Raw genomic sequence first — 15,709 nt, forward strand, 5'->3', positions numbered from 1 at the left:
CACAAGACATTTCAGCTTCCAAACACACCATGAACAGCCTTTACAAAATGCGTTCATCATACACCAGAGCTGTCAAAGCACTGCCTTTGCCAGGGGAGGAGCAGCCCTGCCAAGCTGTGCAGCCGGGACCTGAAATAGCACTGTTGGGCTTTTTGTTTCTTCTTTTGGTGTGTCCCCAGAGGGACCTGGAGCTACACTAGGTCACTTATGTTTCTGGGCATTTCCATGTTCAGAGGCTCATGCCTTGCTGTGTTTAAACAGCTAACGCTGTCCCTGGGAACAGACTCGTTTTGGGCAAAACTTTCTGTGTTCCTGCGGGGCTACACCCAGGCCTGGCCTCAGGAACATCTGGCAGCTGCTCCATCATAAAAAACAGCTCAGAAATTCATGGAATCAGATTTTCCCATCTTTAGCCATGCAGTAAAACAGGATTTTATGCTCCTCGGTGAAGCCGGATTCACCTGGCTCTGCCAGTGCTGAGAAACATGCCACGAAGAAAAGGCAGCTACAAGAAATTATATTCTCCTTTTATTTACCTATGACCATGACAATGTATTTTTGCTAGCTGCAGAGATGCTTCGCACTGTAAACTGGGCACCTGGAGGCAGGCAGTCCGTCCAGCTCTGCCAGGTTCAGCAACAACCCCCGCTTCTCAAAACACAATATTGTTATCCAGAGTAAGGAGAGCGTCTGATTCACAGAGCTGCTTTTCTCCATCACCAAACCCTCCGTCGTCAGGGCATGATATATACACCCAGGCTCCCCCAGCGGCCCGCTGCTAGGGAACGCGTTTTGTCAGATAAAACCTGCTAACTTAGAAAATGTACGCACTCAGAAAAAAAAAGGCATCCACTCCACCGGAGAACTCCGCCGCGACACACACAAATATTGCACTTGTAATTTCAGAACAGGAAAGGAAACAAGGATTTCCTATTACACAGCAACGCGTCCAGCTATAGGAGGTCAATAAATAAACCAGGGGTGGGAGCAAGAGGCGGTTGGCTTGCACACCTCCAGAGCAGGGGAAGGACCCGGCTTTCGCTGCTCCCGGGGGGACCCGCCACGAGCGAAGGAAGCGCCGGGCTCCTGCAAGATAGCTGCTTTGGGGGAGCCGGGAGGCATCACCGGCACAGGGAAGCACAGCAGCATCACGGGGCTGGTCCAGTTCAGAAGTCTTTTATCCAGGGACGATGTTCATGTCGGTGCTGTTGTCCCCCTGCCAGAGCCCTGCACAAGTCCTCCTCCTCCTCACCAAGTCGGGATCACTCGTCACCTTCCAGCAACACTCGCAGCTCAGGCACATGCTTCACAGTAGTCTTGTGGGAGCTTCCCTCCTGGCTAGGATCCATGCCAAAGTCACCCCGAAGGCGTCGTACCAGCGATGGTGAGATGGGGAGATGGAGCAGTACCAGACTGCTTGGCTTGTTGGTCCCCTCAGCCTCATGCTTGGTGCCTTCAGCTGCCCCACACCCATCCGCTGCAGGAATATGGCTTGGGGGCACAAATGGCAGCGAGAAGGCACGCTCCTGCCGTCCCCCGGGAAGGCCTCTGCCACCCGATTTCATGTAAACACACAGCTCCCAGCCTGCCCCGAGAGAGTCCTTGGGTCTACAGTGGGGAGCTGCCTTTCTTCTGGTTAATTATGTCTAAGTACAAGTCAGAGCGGAGGAAGCGGGGGTACGAGTCCTTCTCCATGAGCCCATAAATCCTCTTCTGCGCGAGGTCGAAGCAGCTGCGGGTGATGTTCTGCAGGTTCTCCTTGGTGTGCTCTCGTGTGTAGGAGTCCAGGTTGACCTGCAGGCAGAGAGACCAGCGCTGGTGAGCAGCTCCCCAGGCAGCTGCCGTGCCATGGAGCCGCGCGCCAGCGTGGGTGCCAGCCCTCACCTCCTTGCAGGACTGAATGGCGATGTACTCAGCAAAGATCTTCTTGGCCTTGGAGACCATCTTGGACTGGGATTTGATCTTCTTGAACTCCTCACAGGCCAGCCAGAACTCCAGGTTCTCCTCGCTGAACTCGGTGCGCAGGAAGGCCCTGAAGGCAGCGAGCCCGTCTGTGGGGACAGAGACACATCTCTACTGCCGGCTCGCAGGCAGGGAACAGCCCCATGACCTTGCAAAGGTGCAACCTAAACTTCCTCCCCGCAGCGTCCCCTAAAAAACCCTCATGAGCCCTTGTGCAAAGTGGGCAGCGATGACACTGCCAGGCCAAGCATGGCAACACAAGCCATCCATGTGCTGAGTCTGCAGTCCTCAGCCTGGCTGCATGCATGGAGAGCCAAGAGGGAGGCTGGACTTGGAGCAGGGACAGCAACGGGGAGAGGACCCCCTGGCCACCCCTATGGGGGCCGGGTGTAGGACAGGCTCATGATGTGAGATGCCTCAGCTGTGATACACGAGAAGGGGAATGGTCTAAAGCAGCTCCTCCTTCATGGACCCACTGCACAGCTCCGAATCGGGCACAGACACACATCACTACCTTTTCCCCCCTCAAGCTGGAGCAGGGCTGCAGCCCCAAGCCACGGCTCTCCCCAGCCCCTATCACAAAATCCCCCCCTGGGCCAGGCAAGAGCATAAGGGGTGCAGGCAAGGGGCAGCCTCATTCCTCTTTGTCTACCCCCAAACACCAGCAGGGATTAAGAGGAAATCCCAGCTTTATCCCTGCACGTGTCTGAATATTCCCCCGGCAGCAAACAAAGGTGGAAGAGATGGGAAAACACTTACATTTGTGCAGCAGCAGCTTCTCCAGGGAGTCCCCCCACTTGAGAGCTTCCTCAGGAGTGGGCCTGCAGGAGAAGGACAGCACGTTGGCAAAGTGAAGCTGTGAAAGCTGTGTTCACTGCCTGCCGTGACACAGCTCGAGCAAAACATTTCCAGCTGATAAAGCAATGCTGTGTGCCCCAGCGGGGCTGGCCCTGGCTCCCACGCTGGCACCAGCACTGCCGGAGCATCTGCAGGCAGAGCCAGGCTCTGCACCAGCCAGCACCGCAGTGGCTCTGATGGAAGGAAACCTCTGCCTTGAAACTGGCAGGAAGAAAATCCGATATAAGGAGGTCTGTGCGGGTAGCTGCGCCACTTGGGGTGTCTGAGCAAGAATTAGAAAAGCCCCAGACAAAGCTCAGGAGGCTGCGAGACAGCAGGGATTTCAGCCACAGCATTTGAGCAGCCAGATAAGCCGCTGGGCACAAGAGTAGGGAGGGCTCGTCTCTGGCTGCTGGAGCATCTCCAGAGCAAAGTGTTTTTTCAAACCGTCCTCCGGCCAGTTAAAAGTTTCACATACAGGCACTGGGAGAAAGCAGCCGTCAGGGAAATTTCCAGCCCAAGCTGCCATTGTGCTGCCTCCCGAGCACAGACCTCCCACCCGTCTGCGGGGGAGTTTTCAGCCAACAAAAGTTTTTGATGCTCCTCCGGCTACAAAAACGGTTTGTCCACAGCTGCCCCAAACAGGGTGACCCCAGCCTCCCTGGTGGTGATGCTCAGCCCAACCACAGCTCATCCCCAAGCCCCCACAGCCCCCGATCCCCACACCACAGCACCTACTTGAGTGATTTGAGCACTTTGTCCAGCTTGCCGGAGGGGTTGGCCCCTGGGGACTCGTTTCGCCGCCGAAAAATCCCTAGCCGGTTCTTCATGTCCTTGGCTCTAGAGGGAAGAGCAAGTTTTAGCAGGCATGCGAGGGTTTGGGGGGACACCCAGGAGACCCGCCAGCAGCCTCGTCCTGCGCGTCACCCACTGCCCCATGCCCACCACCTACTCCTTCATGGTGTGCCGGCGCTGCAGGCTGCCGTTGTGGGGTCTCTGCACGCCCAGCAGCATCTCTGCGTGAAACTCCAGCGGCTGGGGCTTGGAAAGGTCGCGGAAAAAGGGCATGGCTGTTGGGACAGCCCGTGCAGCGGCTCCCAGCGCGGCCAGACGCTCGGGTGCTGTGACGCCAGCTCCGTGCCGCGCTCCCGCCCGATGCGGCCAGCGCGGAAGTGGGAGGGCTCAGCCCGGAGGAGCTTTAAATGCAGCGTGGGGTGAACGAGGCGCGTGTGAGTAAGGGCTGTGTCAGCCCCGCTGCTATTTCAGACGGCTCCGCCGTTGCTGGGGAAACTCAAGGAAAGGTGGAAAAATCATCACCGAGGGCGGATAGTGGGGCCTTTCAAGAGACGGCAGGGAAAATAATCACGGCGGGGATTTACGAGGGCTATTTATAGAGCGCAGGCATCCCGGGGAAGGCAGCGGGGCCGGCGGCGGGGCTGGGGGGGGTTAGGAGCAGAGCGGGAACAGCAGCGCTTCTCCGTTTCCCTGCTGCGGGGACAGAGCTGGGAGCCCACCCATGACCCACTGGTGTTCGCACTTCTCGGTGCCAGCCTGGGGCAGGCATGGCCGCGGGGACACCTCCATAACGGGGTGGCTGGGTCTGGCAGCGTGTGGCACCGAGGGGTGCTGGGGCACAGACACCCCAGGCTGCCACCCTGCATGGGTCCCCGCTCCCTGGACAGAGACACTGACGTAACACGGACACAGGGCTCCAGTTCCCCCAGGAAACTGCCACCAGGACAATGCAGGACAAAGATTTTTGGCAAGTGTCATGGGAAAATGAGACCCCCCCAGCTCAGCCCCAGCCTGGATCTGCGAGGTCTTCCCAGGGGCCAAGGCAGGGGAGCAAGAGGTGGAAGAGGTGACGGGCGAGGGCAGGCGCGGACGATGCTGTCCCCTCGTGGCACAGCCCCTGCATGACACCATGCGACGAAGGGGGGCTGGGGACATACAGAGTGGCATGGGATGCTCATCCTGCACCAAGGCTGACCGTGCCACCAGGGTGGACGGGGCGCCAGGGTGACATGGCCAGGCCACCCCGCAACCCCCCGCAGGTCCCACATCAGCGGGTCTATGCAAGGATGCTCGGAGGAGCCACCTCTGGCTCCTAGGGGCTAGGGACACGAGGGGCAGTGGGATTCAAGGCAAGGGTGTACCCACCTCGAGTGATGCTATCTAAACCCACAGATCTCTCCAGTCCCAGGAGGGTAAAATACAGAAATCCACGGGGAAAAAAAAATAGCTGCAACAACCCCAGGGCTCAGTCCTGCAAGGGGCTGAGCACCCTGAGCCATGGAATGATTTTAGAGGGCAGTTTTCCCCCCCTAGTCCCTGGTGCCATCCATGCCCTTATGGGGGCCATGGACGGTGTCACTGCCTTTGCATCCTCTGGGCTGCAGTCCCAGCAGGAGACGTGTCCCACTGCTGCCAGCTGCCAGGCACCAGCTCAGCACTAATGTGGGAGAAGCGGATCCAAACACGGAGCCTCACACTCCAAACACCATCTGCCTCCCATTACCGTGCTGCCAGCGACGCCGGCAGCTGAGCACCAGCCACCACACAGGACGGGCCATTCCACACAGCCCTGAGCAACAATTTTAGCAGTGTTCCCAGTTTAGCAAGGCAGCCGCCACAGCTCGGCACCCAGCGGGGCTTTCAAAGCACTGAAAAGTCCTTGTGCGTCTCCAGCACACGTGGGCCACCTCCACCTGCACAGCCCTCTCTGCGTGCCAGCCAGCGGCAGCAGGTAGCCCTGCCCCACACCAGGCTCGGGGCTCGCAGGTGACCACGGCTCGTGGGCAGATTTGCCAACTGTAATACGCCAGCAAGCACCACCTGAGGAAGTTCCCAAACTTAAAACCCGCTGCTCCCCTCGCACACACTTGCAAATAAATAGCAAGAGGCACGAAACCAGGCTGCAGCAGCCATGGGCATGCACAGCCTCCAGCTGAGGCCAATATGCAGTATAAAATGCCACAGCAAAAATAATGTTTCATAAAAAATTGCTGGTTTTTGTCTGGAGTTGCCCCTATAAAGTGATCTGCCCCCAGTGCTCCAGCATAGCCATGAGGCCCCATCCAGCACCATCGCCCTGTGCTGCTTCCAAACCATCCCCTGCAAAGCACGTCACCCTTCTTCGCAGGATGCTGAAGTCCTACCTTTCCAGGTATTTTTCAGAAAAGTCCACCATCGCGTGGTACATTGGGGAGCGCCAGCAGGCGAGCGTGGCCGGCAGAGCGTGCCGGTGCCGGGAGGGGAGGCAAGTGCCAAACCCCAGCCACTTGCACCATAAATACTCCCCGCAGGCAGCTGGCAACCGGGCTGCGCAGCCAATAGCCGGCCGGTGTGATGCCAAGAGGCTCCCCAGCGCATCCACTGCTGTCTCAAGGTGAGGAGAAAACCTTCTCTGCAACCGCCCCTGACCCCGCTAAGCTGGGGGTGGCTGAGCCTCCCCCCGCCAGCCCGATTCCCCCGGCTCAGTGCCGCAGCAGGGACATGTGGATGAGGGGACGTCCCCGCTGCAGACTGCGAGGGAATCATTTTCATTTCAAGTGTCAGGGGGAGGAGGGTGGAAATAATAAAAAGAGCTAAAAATAGCCAGCTGCAGCTAGGAAGCGCGCAGGACAACAGTGCCGCTCTCTGGCAACCAGCACATGCAGCGAAGTCATCGAGCCTGCGTGCACAGCCAGTGCCCTTGGCCCCCTCGCACCCCCTGAGCCGCTCAAACCACGTGCAGCTTCTCCACCTGCCCCGAGCCACGTGGAGCAGGGAAGGACCCAGCCCCAGGCATCCCTGCAGCCCTGACACTCGGCTGGATCCCGCGTTGCAAAACCAGAGGCGGTTTGTTCCAAAACATCTTCTCTGGTCCCTGCTGGTTCACCTGCCCCCACCCAGCTGCAGCTGTGCTCATGGGAAGCAAAGGCCACAGATACCTCGTCCTTGCCCAGACCCGCTTTTTGGCAGCCCCAAAGCCTTACCAGAAGAGGCAGAGAGTCTGCGAGTGTCCCTTAGCAGCCCCTGCTCCCAGTGCTCCAGTCACACTGCCCACACGCTGCGCTGTGCTGCAAGGGCTGGAGCCTGTCCCAGTGGGAAAACTCCCTATTTCTCCTCCCGGCATGGGGCCAGTGGGAAGGAGGCCCCCAGCTCATGTTTCACTCCTTGCATGTCCTCTCCCTGAACCCGGCGCCACCGGAGTGGAGCTCTGCCAGCACCACGGAAGCTCTTTTCCCCACACCACCAGCAAGAGCTGGCTCCTTCGCCCCATCTGCCAAAGCAAGGCGAACAGGGGCTGCTCCCAGCTGGCTGTGCAATGCCCCCAGTGCGCCTGCCACCCTCCTCCCTGAAAATCACAACTCCCTGTCTGAATGTGCCCTTCATTCATGCAAGTCTTTGCTGCTTTCTTCCCGGAAAAGCTTGGGGAAACAAGACAGGGAGATTCTAAGGGCTGCCCGGACTAGTGGGGCTCAGCTGAGGTGTCTGACCATGGCAAACAGCCCTGGCACACTCTGATGTCACCACAATGTGACACTTACAGGTTCCTGCTCCGTTTCTTGCGAGAGGTCTCATCCCCTTCATCACAGCTGCATTCGGGGTCAGCTCCGCTCAGCTGGAGGGGACAGAAAAACAGTGTCTGCATCACAGTGCCAGTGCATGCCCACAGTGGCACTCTAATGTCACCAACAAGCCTTGCCAGCATCGCCCATGGTCCCCACACCCACACAGCCCAGAGCCACACCATCCACAGGGCCCCTTCCCCACAGCCGCGGCTGGCAGCCGCAATGCAATGGGACAAGCTCCTCCCCGCTCCAGCATGGGAACCTGCCTCCCCCTGCCCGTCCTATGCCATCTCCAGTCCACGGTGTCCCCAGAGCATCTGAGGAGATGCCACGGCTGGTGGCCCAGGTACCCCTCCAGGTTCAAGATGCTGACAGTGGTGAGGACATCCGCATCTCCTTTCCTGATGCTCCTATTCCTGCTGTCTGGAGTGGGCACAGGGACCCCTCCCCAGCCCGCAGAGTACCTTGTGCCCGCAGAACCAGGCTGGGCACGCAGAATCAATCAGGGATTGCCCAGCAGTCCCCAGGCAGGAAAAATCAGAGCAGTTCAGCCATAATTTAATCATATCATGGTAGTCCCCAGAGGGCTCCACTCCCTGACCACCACCCTGGGGCAACCCAGGCAAACCAAGGGGACCTCGGATGCACTGTGAGCTTGGGGCAGCACCATGCAGCCTCTGAGCCATGAAGCCTGAGGCCAGGCATGGGGACCCCTGGGACCACCATAGCTCAGGGGCTTTAGTAATTCATCCATTACTGCATGAGACTGGAAGATGCTTGCAGCTGGCCCTGCATCCAGCTCGACCCCACACCAAGCTCAGCCCCGCGCTGCTGGGGGCTGCAGGGCGCTTTCCAGGATCACTGCCCTGCGGCTGTGCCGTGGGAACCCGCTGCGCAGCCCCACAGCCCTGGGCTCGAGGCTTTTGACACTTCCTTCCATTCTGCACCCGGGTTTCCGGAGTTTATCGGCCCCAAACAATGCAGCCCTTGCAAAGCACCTTCCCCAACCAGATAGGGCCCCGGCAGGCGGGCTGGCCGGGGCGACACGCAGCCGGAGCACGTTTCCTGCCATTGTCTGGAGAGGCTCCACCGCGCTCGGGGACAAAAGGCAGCAGCAGAGCTTGCCTGAGGAGTCCCAGCTCTCCCAGCCACAATATGCTCTTAAAACAACCACCTCCCAGCCCCAACTGCAGGAAGGAGGGGAGATGGTGGGCATTAAAAGGGCCAAAAAAATGAGCCCCTCTGAAACATTCCCTGAGGGAAAGAAACCCCAACACCTTGATGGATGCTGTGGCCCTGCCACTGAGGCCACCGTGTGCAGGTATTGCTGGTGCTTGGCAGCTTGGTGCTGTCATTGGAGAGGATCCATAGGGGAATTGTACATCAGTGTCCTGCTCCAGAAACCTCAGAGGGTTTCCTTGAACTAATCAAAAGGCACAGCCCAACAAAAGTCCCTCCAAAGTGTAGGCAAGGGGATGGCAGTAGCCCAAAACCCCATGCACATGGTGGCCCAGCACTGTGCCCAGCTCCCCTGCCCGCTACAGCCCACAGGCAGCCTCGGTCCCTGGGCAGGCAGCTGGAGAGGTAGGGCAATGGGAGCAGGCCGGGGGGTGGGGGGGCGGGTAGGAGGACATATGGGCAGGGGGTAAAGGCACCAGACAGACAGAGCTGCTGTAGGGCTGGAAATGGGAGCACCAGGAGGTCCAGCAGCCACGCTGCCCTCACTGCCAGCACGGGCTGCCCTAGTCCCTGCTCCAAAAAAACCCAGTCTCATCTGCACCAGAGCAGTTTAATCCAGGAGGAGCTCAGTTTACCTCCGCTGAAAAACATCCACCCAGATCAGCCCAGAAAGCACAGCTGGGGGCTCTCCAGGGCAGGAGTGGGGTACGTTCCCCAGGTCTCCCCCCAGCAGTGGGCACGCAGCCCACTCGGTCTCAGCCAGTGCTGCAGCAGCCTCTGGGTGCAGAGCTGCACGCTCCCAGGCTGCACACACAGCGGCACTGTGAAACCTCTTTCCAGGAGACTCGTCACCGACAGCCCTAATGGGACACTCTCAGCAGGAACTGACACTGCCACCACCTCCCTTGCATCTGTGCAGGGCAGCACAGGTGTCCCTGCCACAAAGGTGTCCTTTCTCGATAGGATCGGGGAGGAGGTCTGAACCCCCCATCCCACAATTGCTGGCATCAGCCTCCAAGAGAGTTTGGGCTCCCCTTTTGCAGAGCAGCCCCGTCTAACTGGCCTGTCAGACTTGTAAGGGCTCTCACCAGCTGGCCAGGGACTCTGAGACCGAAGAGTGCTCCTGGAAACAGCATCAGAGATGGCTTGTCAAGCAGCATGAGCCTGGCAGGAAGAGGGTTAACCCCATCACGAGTTTAACATGCTTGGTGGCATGCAGGGCTCTGCACCAGCCTCTCCTGTCAAGGAGCCAGCCACATGCAATGTGATCCTGCGCTCTGCAGGGTGGTCCCGAGCAGCATGACATGGTCCTGAGCCATGCAACACGACCCTGAGCAGTGCAGCATGGTCCTGAGCCAAGCAATACAGCCCCAGGTAGAGCAGTACCCACAGACCCTGGCAGAGATCAAGCTGGCGTGAGCTTGGCTGGGCAGAGCAGGGTGCTGGGCCAGCGCCGCAGGAAGGCAGGTGGCCACTCTCAGTGCCCAGCCAGGCTTCACCTGGGGAGAACGGGGCAAGCAGCACTTCTCACGCGCAATCTCTGCAATGGCACATTATTTCCTGCAAAAGTACAGCCAAGGCAAGCTCTGCTCCAGGGGACACGGGAAGCACCCCAGACTGCCGGGCTTGTGAGCACAGGCCAGCCCCGTGCAGAGTTCCTGTGGCACAGCCCTCCGCTGCTCCTCCTTTCTGCATGTCAGGGTCAGGAATCACTGCTGATGTCAACCTTTTTCTGAGACGGGCCCTCCACAATGATCAAAGCCCTGAAAGAGGCTAGCCAGGACAGAAAGCCACACTGTTCCTTGCATCCTTCAGCACACTGGGGATTCTGTCACCAGAGGCTCTCTGGAGCCTGGTTTTCTCCTGTCCCTGCCGTTGCGAGCAGCTCTTTGCAAGTGCAGACACCTGGGTGCACCTCTACCTCCACTGGTCTCAGCAGACAGCGAGACAGCGACTCTCCAGGACATGAGACCCTGCAGGATCACACTGGGGAGAGATGCCCACCCACAGCACCAGCACACTGGCTCTGGGTGAAGATCCCCTGGGTGCTAAGCATCTCCCAGAGCTGACTGCCAGTGGCAGGGATCTTCCCAGACCCTCAAATGCCAGCTTTGTCATGGCCATGGAGAGAGGGGCCACATGCCAGGACACCTCCACCCCAGGAGCTCCCCCACCGCCACAGCCAAGCAGGAGCCGGCCGCCCCGCGGAGCCAGCGCCAGCTCACATACCTTCCTGTGGCCCGAAAACAGCAGGGTGAGCTGATGGATGGAGCCACCGTTTTTGGCAAGCTCTTTCTTGAGGGTCCTGGGGGAGGGCAGGGCCCAGTGTCCCTTGGTGCCCTGGCTGTCCGAGCAGTTGAGGGTGGTGTCGGAGGTGAAGCAGTGGCTCTTGGCCTCCTGCAGCAGGCTGCCCTCGCTGTGGGTCCGGCGCCGCAGGGAGCTCTGCACGCTCAGCGTGTAGACGGGCTGACAGCCTGAGGTCTCGATCATGCTGCTGCGCTTCGCCTCATTCCTCTCCAAGTATTGCTCGTCGCTGTCCTCCTCCTCCTCCTCCTCCTCTTCCTCATCTTCCTCTTCCTCCTCCTCCTCCTCCTCCTCCTCCTCGCCATCCGTGGTGGTGCCTGCTACACCTGCCGCGCTCTGGCTGAAAGTGCTGTCGAGCCGCAGCTCGGGGATGATGAAGGCTGGCAGGGAGCTGGGCTGCTCCTCTCTCTTCTCAGTGGCCACCGGCTGCTTCTCTGCCAGGAGAGGACCCTGGGTGGCTCCCAGAGCCTCCCAGGGCTCAGCCGGAGCTGGTGCCTCTGTGGCTGGAGGAGCATCATCCGCTGCCACCTTCTTGTCCTCCGAGTGCATCTGCCCCGGCTTCTCAGCGTCCGTCTCCAGCATCTGCCCAAAAGAGAAGATAAAGAAGGATGATGGCAGAAACACCCCAAATATCTCACTGGCCACCTTCCTGGGGAGCCTTTCTGCTCCAAACACCCCAACCACAAGGCTGGCACCAATTGGTACAGCCCTAACGGTGCTCTGGTGGGGTGGGACAGCATCGTCCCCCATGTCCCCAGGTGCTGGCAGGTTGCCCATCACTCCCACAGCACCCAGTCCTGGTCCTGATCCCTGGAGCCCCAGGTTCCCCCACCAGCAGCAAGCTGCTGGCTACGGGGCAGGAACGGGACGGGGCCACCCAGCTCCCCCCTCCAGCACCTGGCAGCACCGGCAGGTTTGGAGGAAAGGTGGGGGGGGCGGTGGCAGGTGGCTCAGCCTGGCAGTGCAGTGGGTGCAGCCAGGCTGAGTTCCAGCCACAGAGGCAGAGCCAGTAACATCATCCTTACCCCGATGGCTCCACTGCCCTCCAGGGAGCTGGGGGCAGCTCAGCCCTGCAGAGATCTTCCCCGAGTGTGACAGAGAAAACCAGCAGCTCTCATCCAGCAGCTCCGGCCCCTCCTGCACCGCATTATTAAATGCAGAAGGGAAGCGCTGGGCTCTGCTCATCTGCAGATTGCCCAAGCTCGGCCCAGCCGCAGCCACGAGTGGCTCAGGCTCCTTGACCGGGTGCCCTGCAGATGTGGCCCTGCAAAACCACAACCACTCCTACCAGCCCCTTTCAGTTTTCTAAGCCTTCAGGGCTGCTTTTTGCCAGCTTTCCTCTGCAGCTGGGAAAGGCCTGAGCAAGCTCTGCCCTTTCAAAGGGAAAAGCCTGGAGCAGCCCAAGGGAAAAAACCTCCAAGTTTTTTTCATGAGCTGGGGGAGCCTGTGATGAGCCCCTCCTGCCAGAGCTGGGTCCTCTTTTCTGTGTGATTTTCCCTTTGCACAGGGCCCATCTAAGCCAAAGGGGCAAAACCAGCTCAGCAGGGGAGAAAGACCAAAGCAGAGAAAAATCCTCCCTCCAGGAAGCAGCTCCCACCTATGCAGATCCTGTAGGCTTGGGGCAGGGGTTATTACACAGGATCAGTCCCAGGTAACAAGTCACCCAGAAAAAATGTCGCTGTATGCCCAATTAAGATCCAAGCATTTTCATGAACCCAGTGGCAACCAGAAAGCTGAAGTTAACAAAGCTACCAGCCCTGTCTAAGTTAGGTAGACTTCAGCTTCAAAAAAGAGCAGCGGCCCCAGGAATCAGCCCATCCAGCCTCATATCCCATTGGGAAGAGGCACTCATGGGTGTGGACAGAGGGTCTATCCCCGTGGTGGTCCCAGCTGGTGGCAGCAGACCCCTGCAAGCCATCCCCTGGGGCAGCCAACCTGCTGCTAAACACCTCCTCACCCTGCAGAGCCAGCGCACACTGATCATGACCCGCCACTGGATATCACTGGGGAGCTGTATGGAGATGTTGGGCTGCAAAAGCTGCTGTCATCCCCAGGAAATACCCTGAAGGTGTTTAAGCCACAGCTTAAACATCCTCTGCACAGAGGGGATGGCACGGAGACCGCACAGCACCTGGCAGAATCTGCAGGCACCCGTCTGAGCTAACGGGTCCAAAAAGCCGGCCAGATTTCCAAAAGGATGCTTGAGTTGAGTGCCACGGCCAGCTCCCTCCTGGGCAGCGTGCAGAGGAGCTCACCCGTGTCCGCCTGTGCCTTGTCCTTTTTTTATCATGCCAAAAGGGCTCCCTTTACACCCGTGAGCATGGAGAGGACCCGCTCTGTCCCGTCCCAGCCTGACTCACCACAGGCAGCAATTTAGCATCACCTGAACTGCCCCAGTGACTCTGAGGACTAAAATGACCATCGTGTTCTCAGTCCCAATTGCAACGTCTGCCCTGTCCCCAAAACTGCTGGATTTGGTGGGAGGCACAAAGCAAATGCTCAGTTTACCCTGTCCTTGGGGCTGTTTCACTCCTGCCCTGATAATTTCTTGTAAAAAGGGAATGTTTCCAGACTTGCCATGCAAGGATGCTATTTGCACCAGTGTGTGTTTTAATGATGCTGGTTTTGTCTTGTTTGTATTGCAATCACTGTCATCATTATTTCATGAAATAATTAGAGGAAAAACCCACGCAGCCCTCAATTCACTCCCCACAAAGCCCTCCCCCTCCCCAACAACTCCCTGTCTGTCCAGTCCTTCTGCTTAATATTGCTGGTTGCCCACATCAGATAAGGCTCTAGAAGGAAATGAACAGGCTCCTCTAAAATGAGAGACATTTGAGGATTAAATTAAATCCCTGCACTAATTCAATCAGAGACTCTGCTGCTCTTCAGTGGCACAGAGGATATGAGCAGGAGCCTCACCACCAAGCGAGGTTTCCATCTCTGGTTGAAAGCATCACCCAGGCTGTGAAATCCTGTTCTTGCAGAAAGGGCCATGGCTGAGCTCTGCTAAACATCACCTGATGGTGGGGGGGAAAGACAGGGAAGGAAAGCAGCAGTGAGGCCATTGCAGCCAGCCAACAAGCCTGATCGTGGCTGGAGGCACCAGGGACTTCATCAGGGAGCCCAGGGCCACCTGCTGTGCAAAGTTGATTTGGGCCAGCAAGGACAGGGATGTGACCAGGTGTCCTTCTCACCATCACTGTGGCCAAGGGGCTGCTGGAGGAGGGAGCAGATGGAGGCAGTGCTGATGCTGCCTGAGCAGGGAGCTGCTGTCCTTCCACCTCAAGGGCTCATCCAAAACATCCCATGGTCCCGCTGCAGCATGGGTCCCTCTCCCTTGGCCAGCAGCAGTAGCTCAGGAGCCAGAGGCCAGTATCTGGATCTCTCCATCCTCAACATCTTGGTCTCACTGCTCTCAACACCTGGGACTCCTTGCCCTCAACACCTGGGTGTCCCAATTCTCAATATGAGGGTTTCCCTGTTCTCAGCATCTGCATCTTCCCATCCTCAACATCTGGGTTTCCCTGTCCTGAGCCAGGAAGGCCTCAGGGCTTTACTACACCCTCCCTGGAGGACCTCACACTTCACTGTTTTCGGTTTCTATCTCAGACTAAGTGGCCAAGGCAGCATGTCCCAAGAATGGGAAGAGAAAGTAGAAGAAAGAGCTGCCTCTGAGCCTCAAGATGACTATCAAGGGTAATTTTAGGGAAGGAGGATGATAGGTCTGAGATCAGAGCAACAGCAATAGAGTCCCTAATATTGATTTCACCATTGAACAAGCCTCAACATACCCCAAAAAGGCCAAATATTGCCCTGCCTGCTCCTGCATCCTCAATCTCTGCACCTGTAACCCACTGCCTGGATTCCCTCTGCCTTTGGGCATTACTCACTGACTCACAAGTTTTCTTGAAACCAAGACAGCGGCAAAGTACTGCAAACCCTCTGCTCTTCAGCTGCTCTTCAGTTGCTGCTAGCAACTAGAACTGTTGTAGTTTGCCAGCAGAGCAAATTTCAGCTAACAGATGTGGGTTTGTCAGTGCAGCCTCAACTTCTCCAGCATTTCTTTAAATAATGTGCCCTTTCTGGTGGCCCACAACTGGGACTTCCAGCTGGGAAAACACCAGCCACAGAGATAGCACAGCTGTGAGCTGATGCCTGCACTGGCCTTCCCCTGGTGCTGCCAGCTCTCACGCTGCCAGAAGCACTGTGATATGTGGCATTCCCTTAAATCCCCAGCTCTGGGAAGTCAGGGATTTTTCTGAGGCTTCTTATTTCAAAACCTCTGCTCCTTGCAGTCATGGAGCCACTGTGGCTCAAGCAATGCCTGGACACAAGAAAATTGAATTCAGCCTTTCCTGGCTCCTGATGTGGATGCTCAGGTTTTGTGATGCACATCTTTCTCTTGCAGTAATACTGGGGAAGAGGAGGCTAAACACCCCTGGGAGAACTGCCCTGCACCCAGATCCTCAGCCAAAATCAGAGATTGAGAAAAGCAGGAAAATCCCTGCACGTAACAGACTGTTGGACATCGAGATGAACAGGAGAGTGAAGGACGTGCTGCTCAACTGCGCTCTCAGCCCAGGAGGAGTTAATGGATCTCCCGAGCTACTGCTGGAAGAGCTGCTCTCATGGGCTGTCCCCAGACCATGGCAGCCCCATCCTCCACGCGTCCCACGGAGGAACCTCTCTGGGTCCTGCTGCTCTTAAATCGACCTTTGCTCAAAGGTGCCTCACCTGTCCCCAAAAGGATTTAGCTCCATGGGAATGAGACCAAGTCCCTATCCAGGGGAATTCTAGGGAGAATGCAGCCAGCTTCACTACTGGCAGTGCATTCCCTGTGAGGAGGTAACATCCCTCCCCAGGGCAGA

General features: G+C 57.9%; 1 protein-coding gene across 4 annotated transcripts in view; it reads right to left on the reverse strand.

Annotated features, from left to right (window-relative positions):
• Positions 1-515: 515 nt before the first annotated feature.
• The window catches only part of RGS3 (regulator of G protein signaling 3), an 88,546-nt gene continuing 73,352 nt past the window's right edge, over positions 516-15,709 (reverse strand). For 2 of the 4 annotated variants that reach the window (XM_074891144.1, XM_074891145.1), the window contains 6 exons: positions 10,764-11,420; positions 7,332-7,405; positions 3,538-3,639; positions 2,722-2,783; positions 1,885-2,051; positions 516-1,794 (listed from right to left, as the gene is read on the reverse strand). In XM_074891144.1, the coding sequence (XP_074747245.1) occupies positions 1,609-1,794; positions 1,885-2,051; positions 2,722-2,783; positions 3,538-3,639; positions 7,332-7,405; positions 10,764-11,420 (1,248 nt within the window). In that variant the 3' untranslated portion in view covers positions 516-1,608. Of the gene's footprint in view, positions 1,795-1,884; positions 2,052-2,721; positions 2,784-3,537; positions 3,640-3,751; positions 5,896-5,957; positions 6,367-7,331; positions 7,406-10,763; positions 11,421-15,709 lie in introns of those variants that run through there. The other 2 variants (XM_074891147.1, XM_074891146.1) reach the window with 2 other exon arrangements.

Source organism: Strix uralensis, chromosome 21, assembly GCF_047716275.1.
Source record: "Strix uralensis isolate ZFMK-TIS-50842 chromosome 21, bStrUra1, whole genome shotgun sequence".
NCBI lineage: Eukaryota > Metazoa > Chordata > Aves > Strigiformes > Strigidae > Strix > Strix uralensis.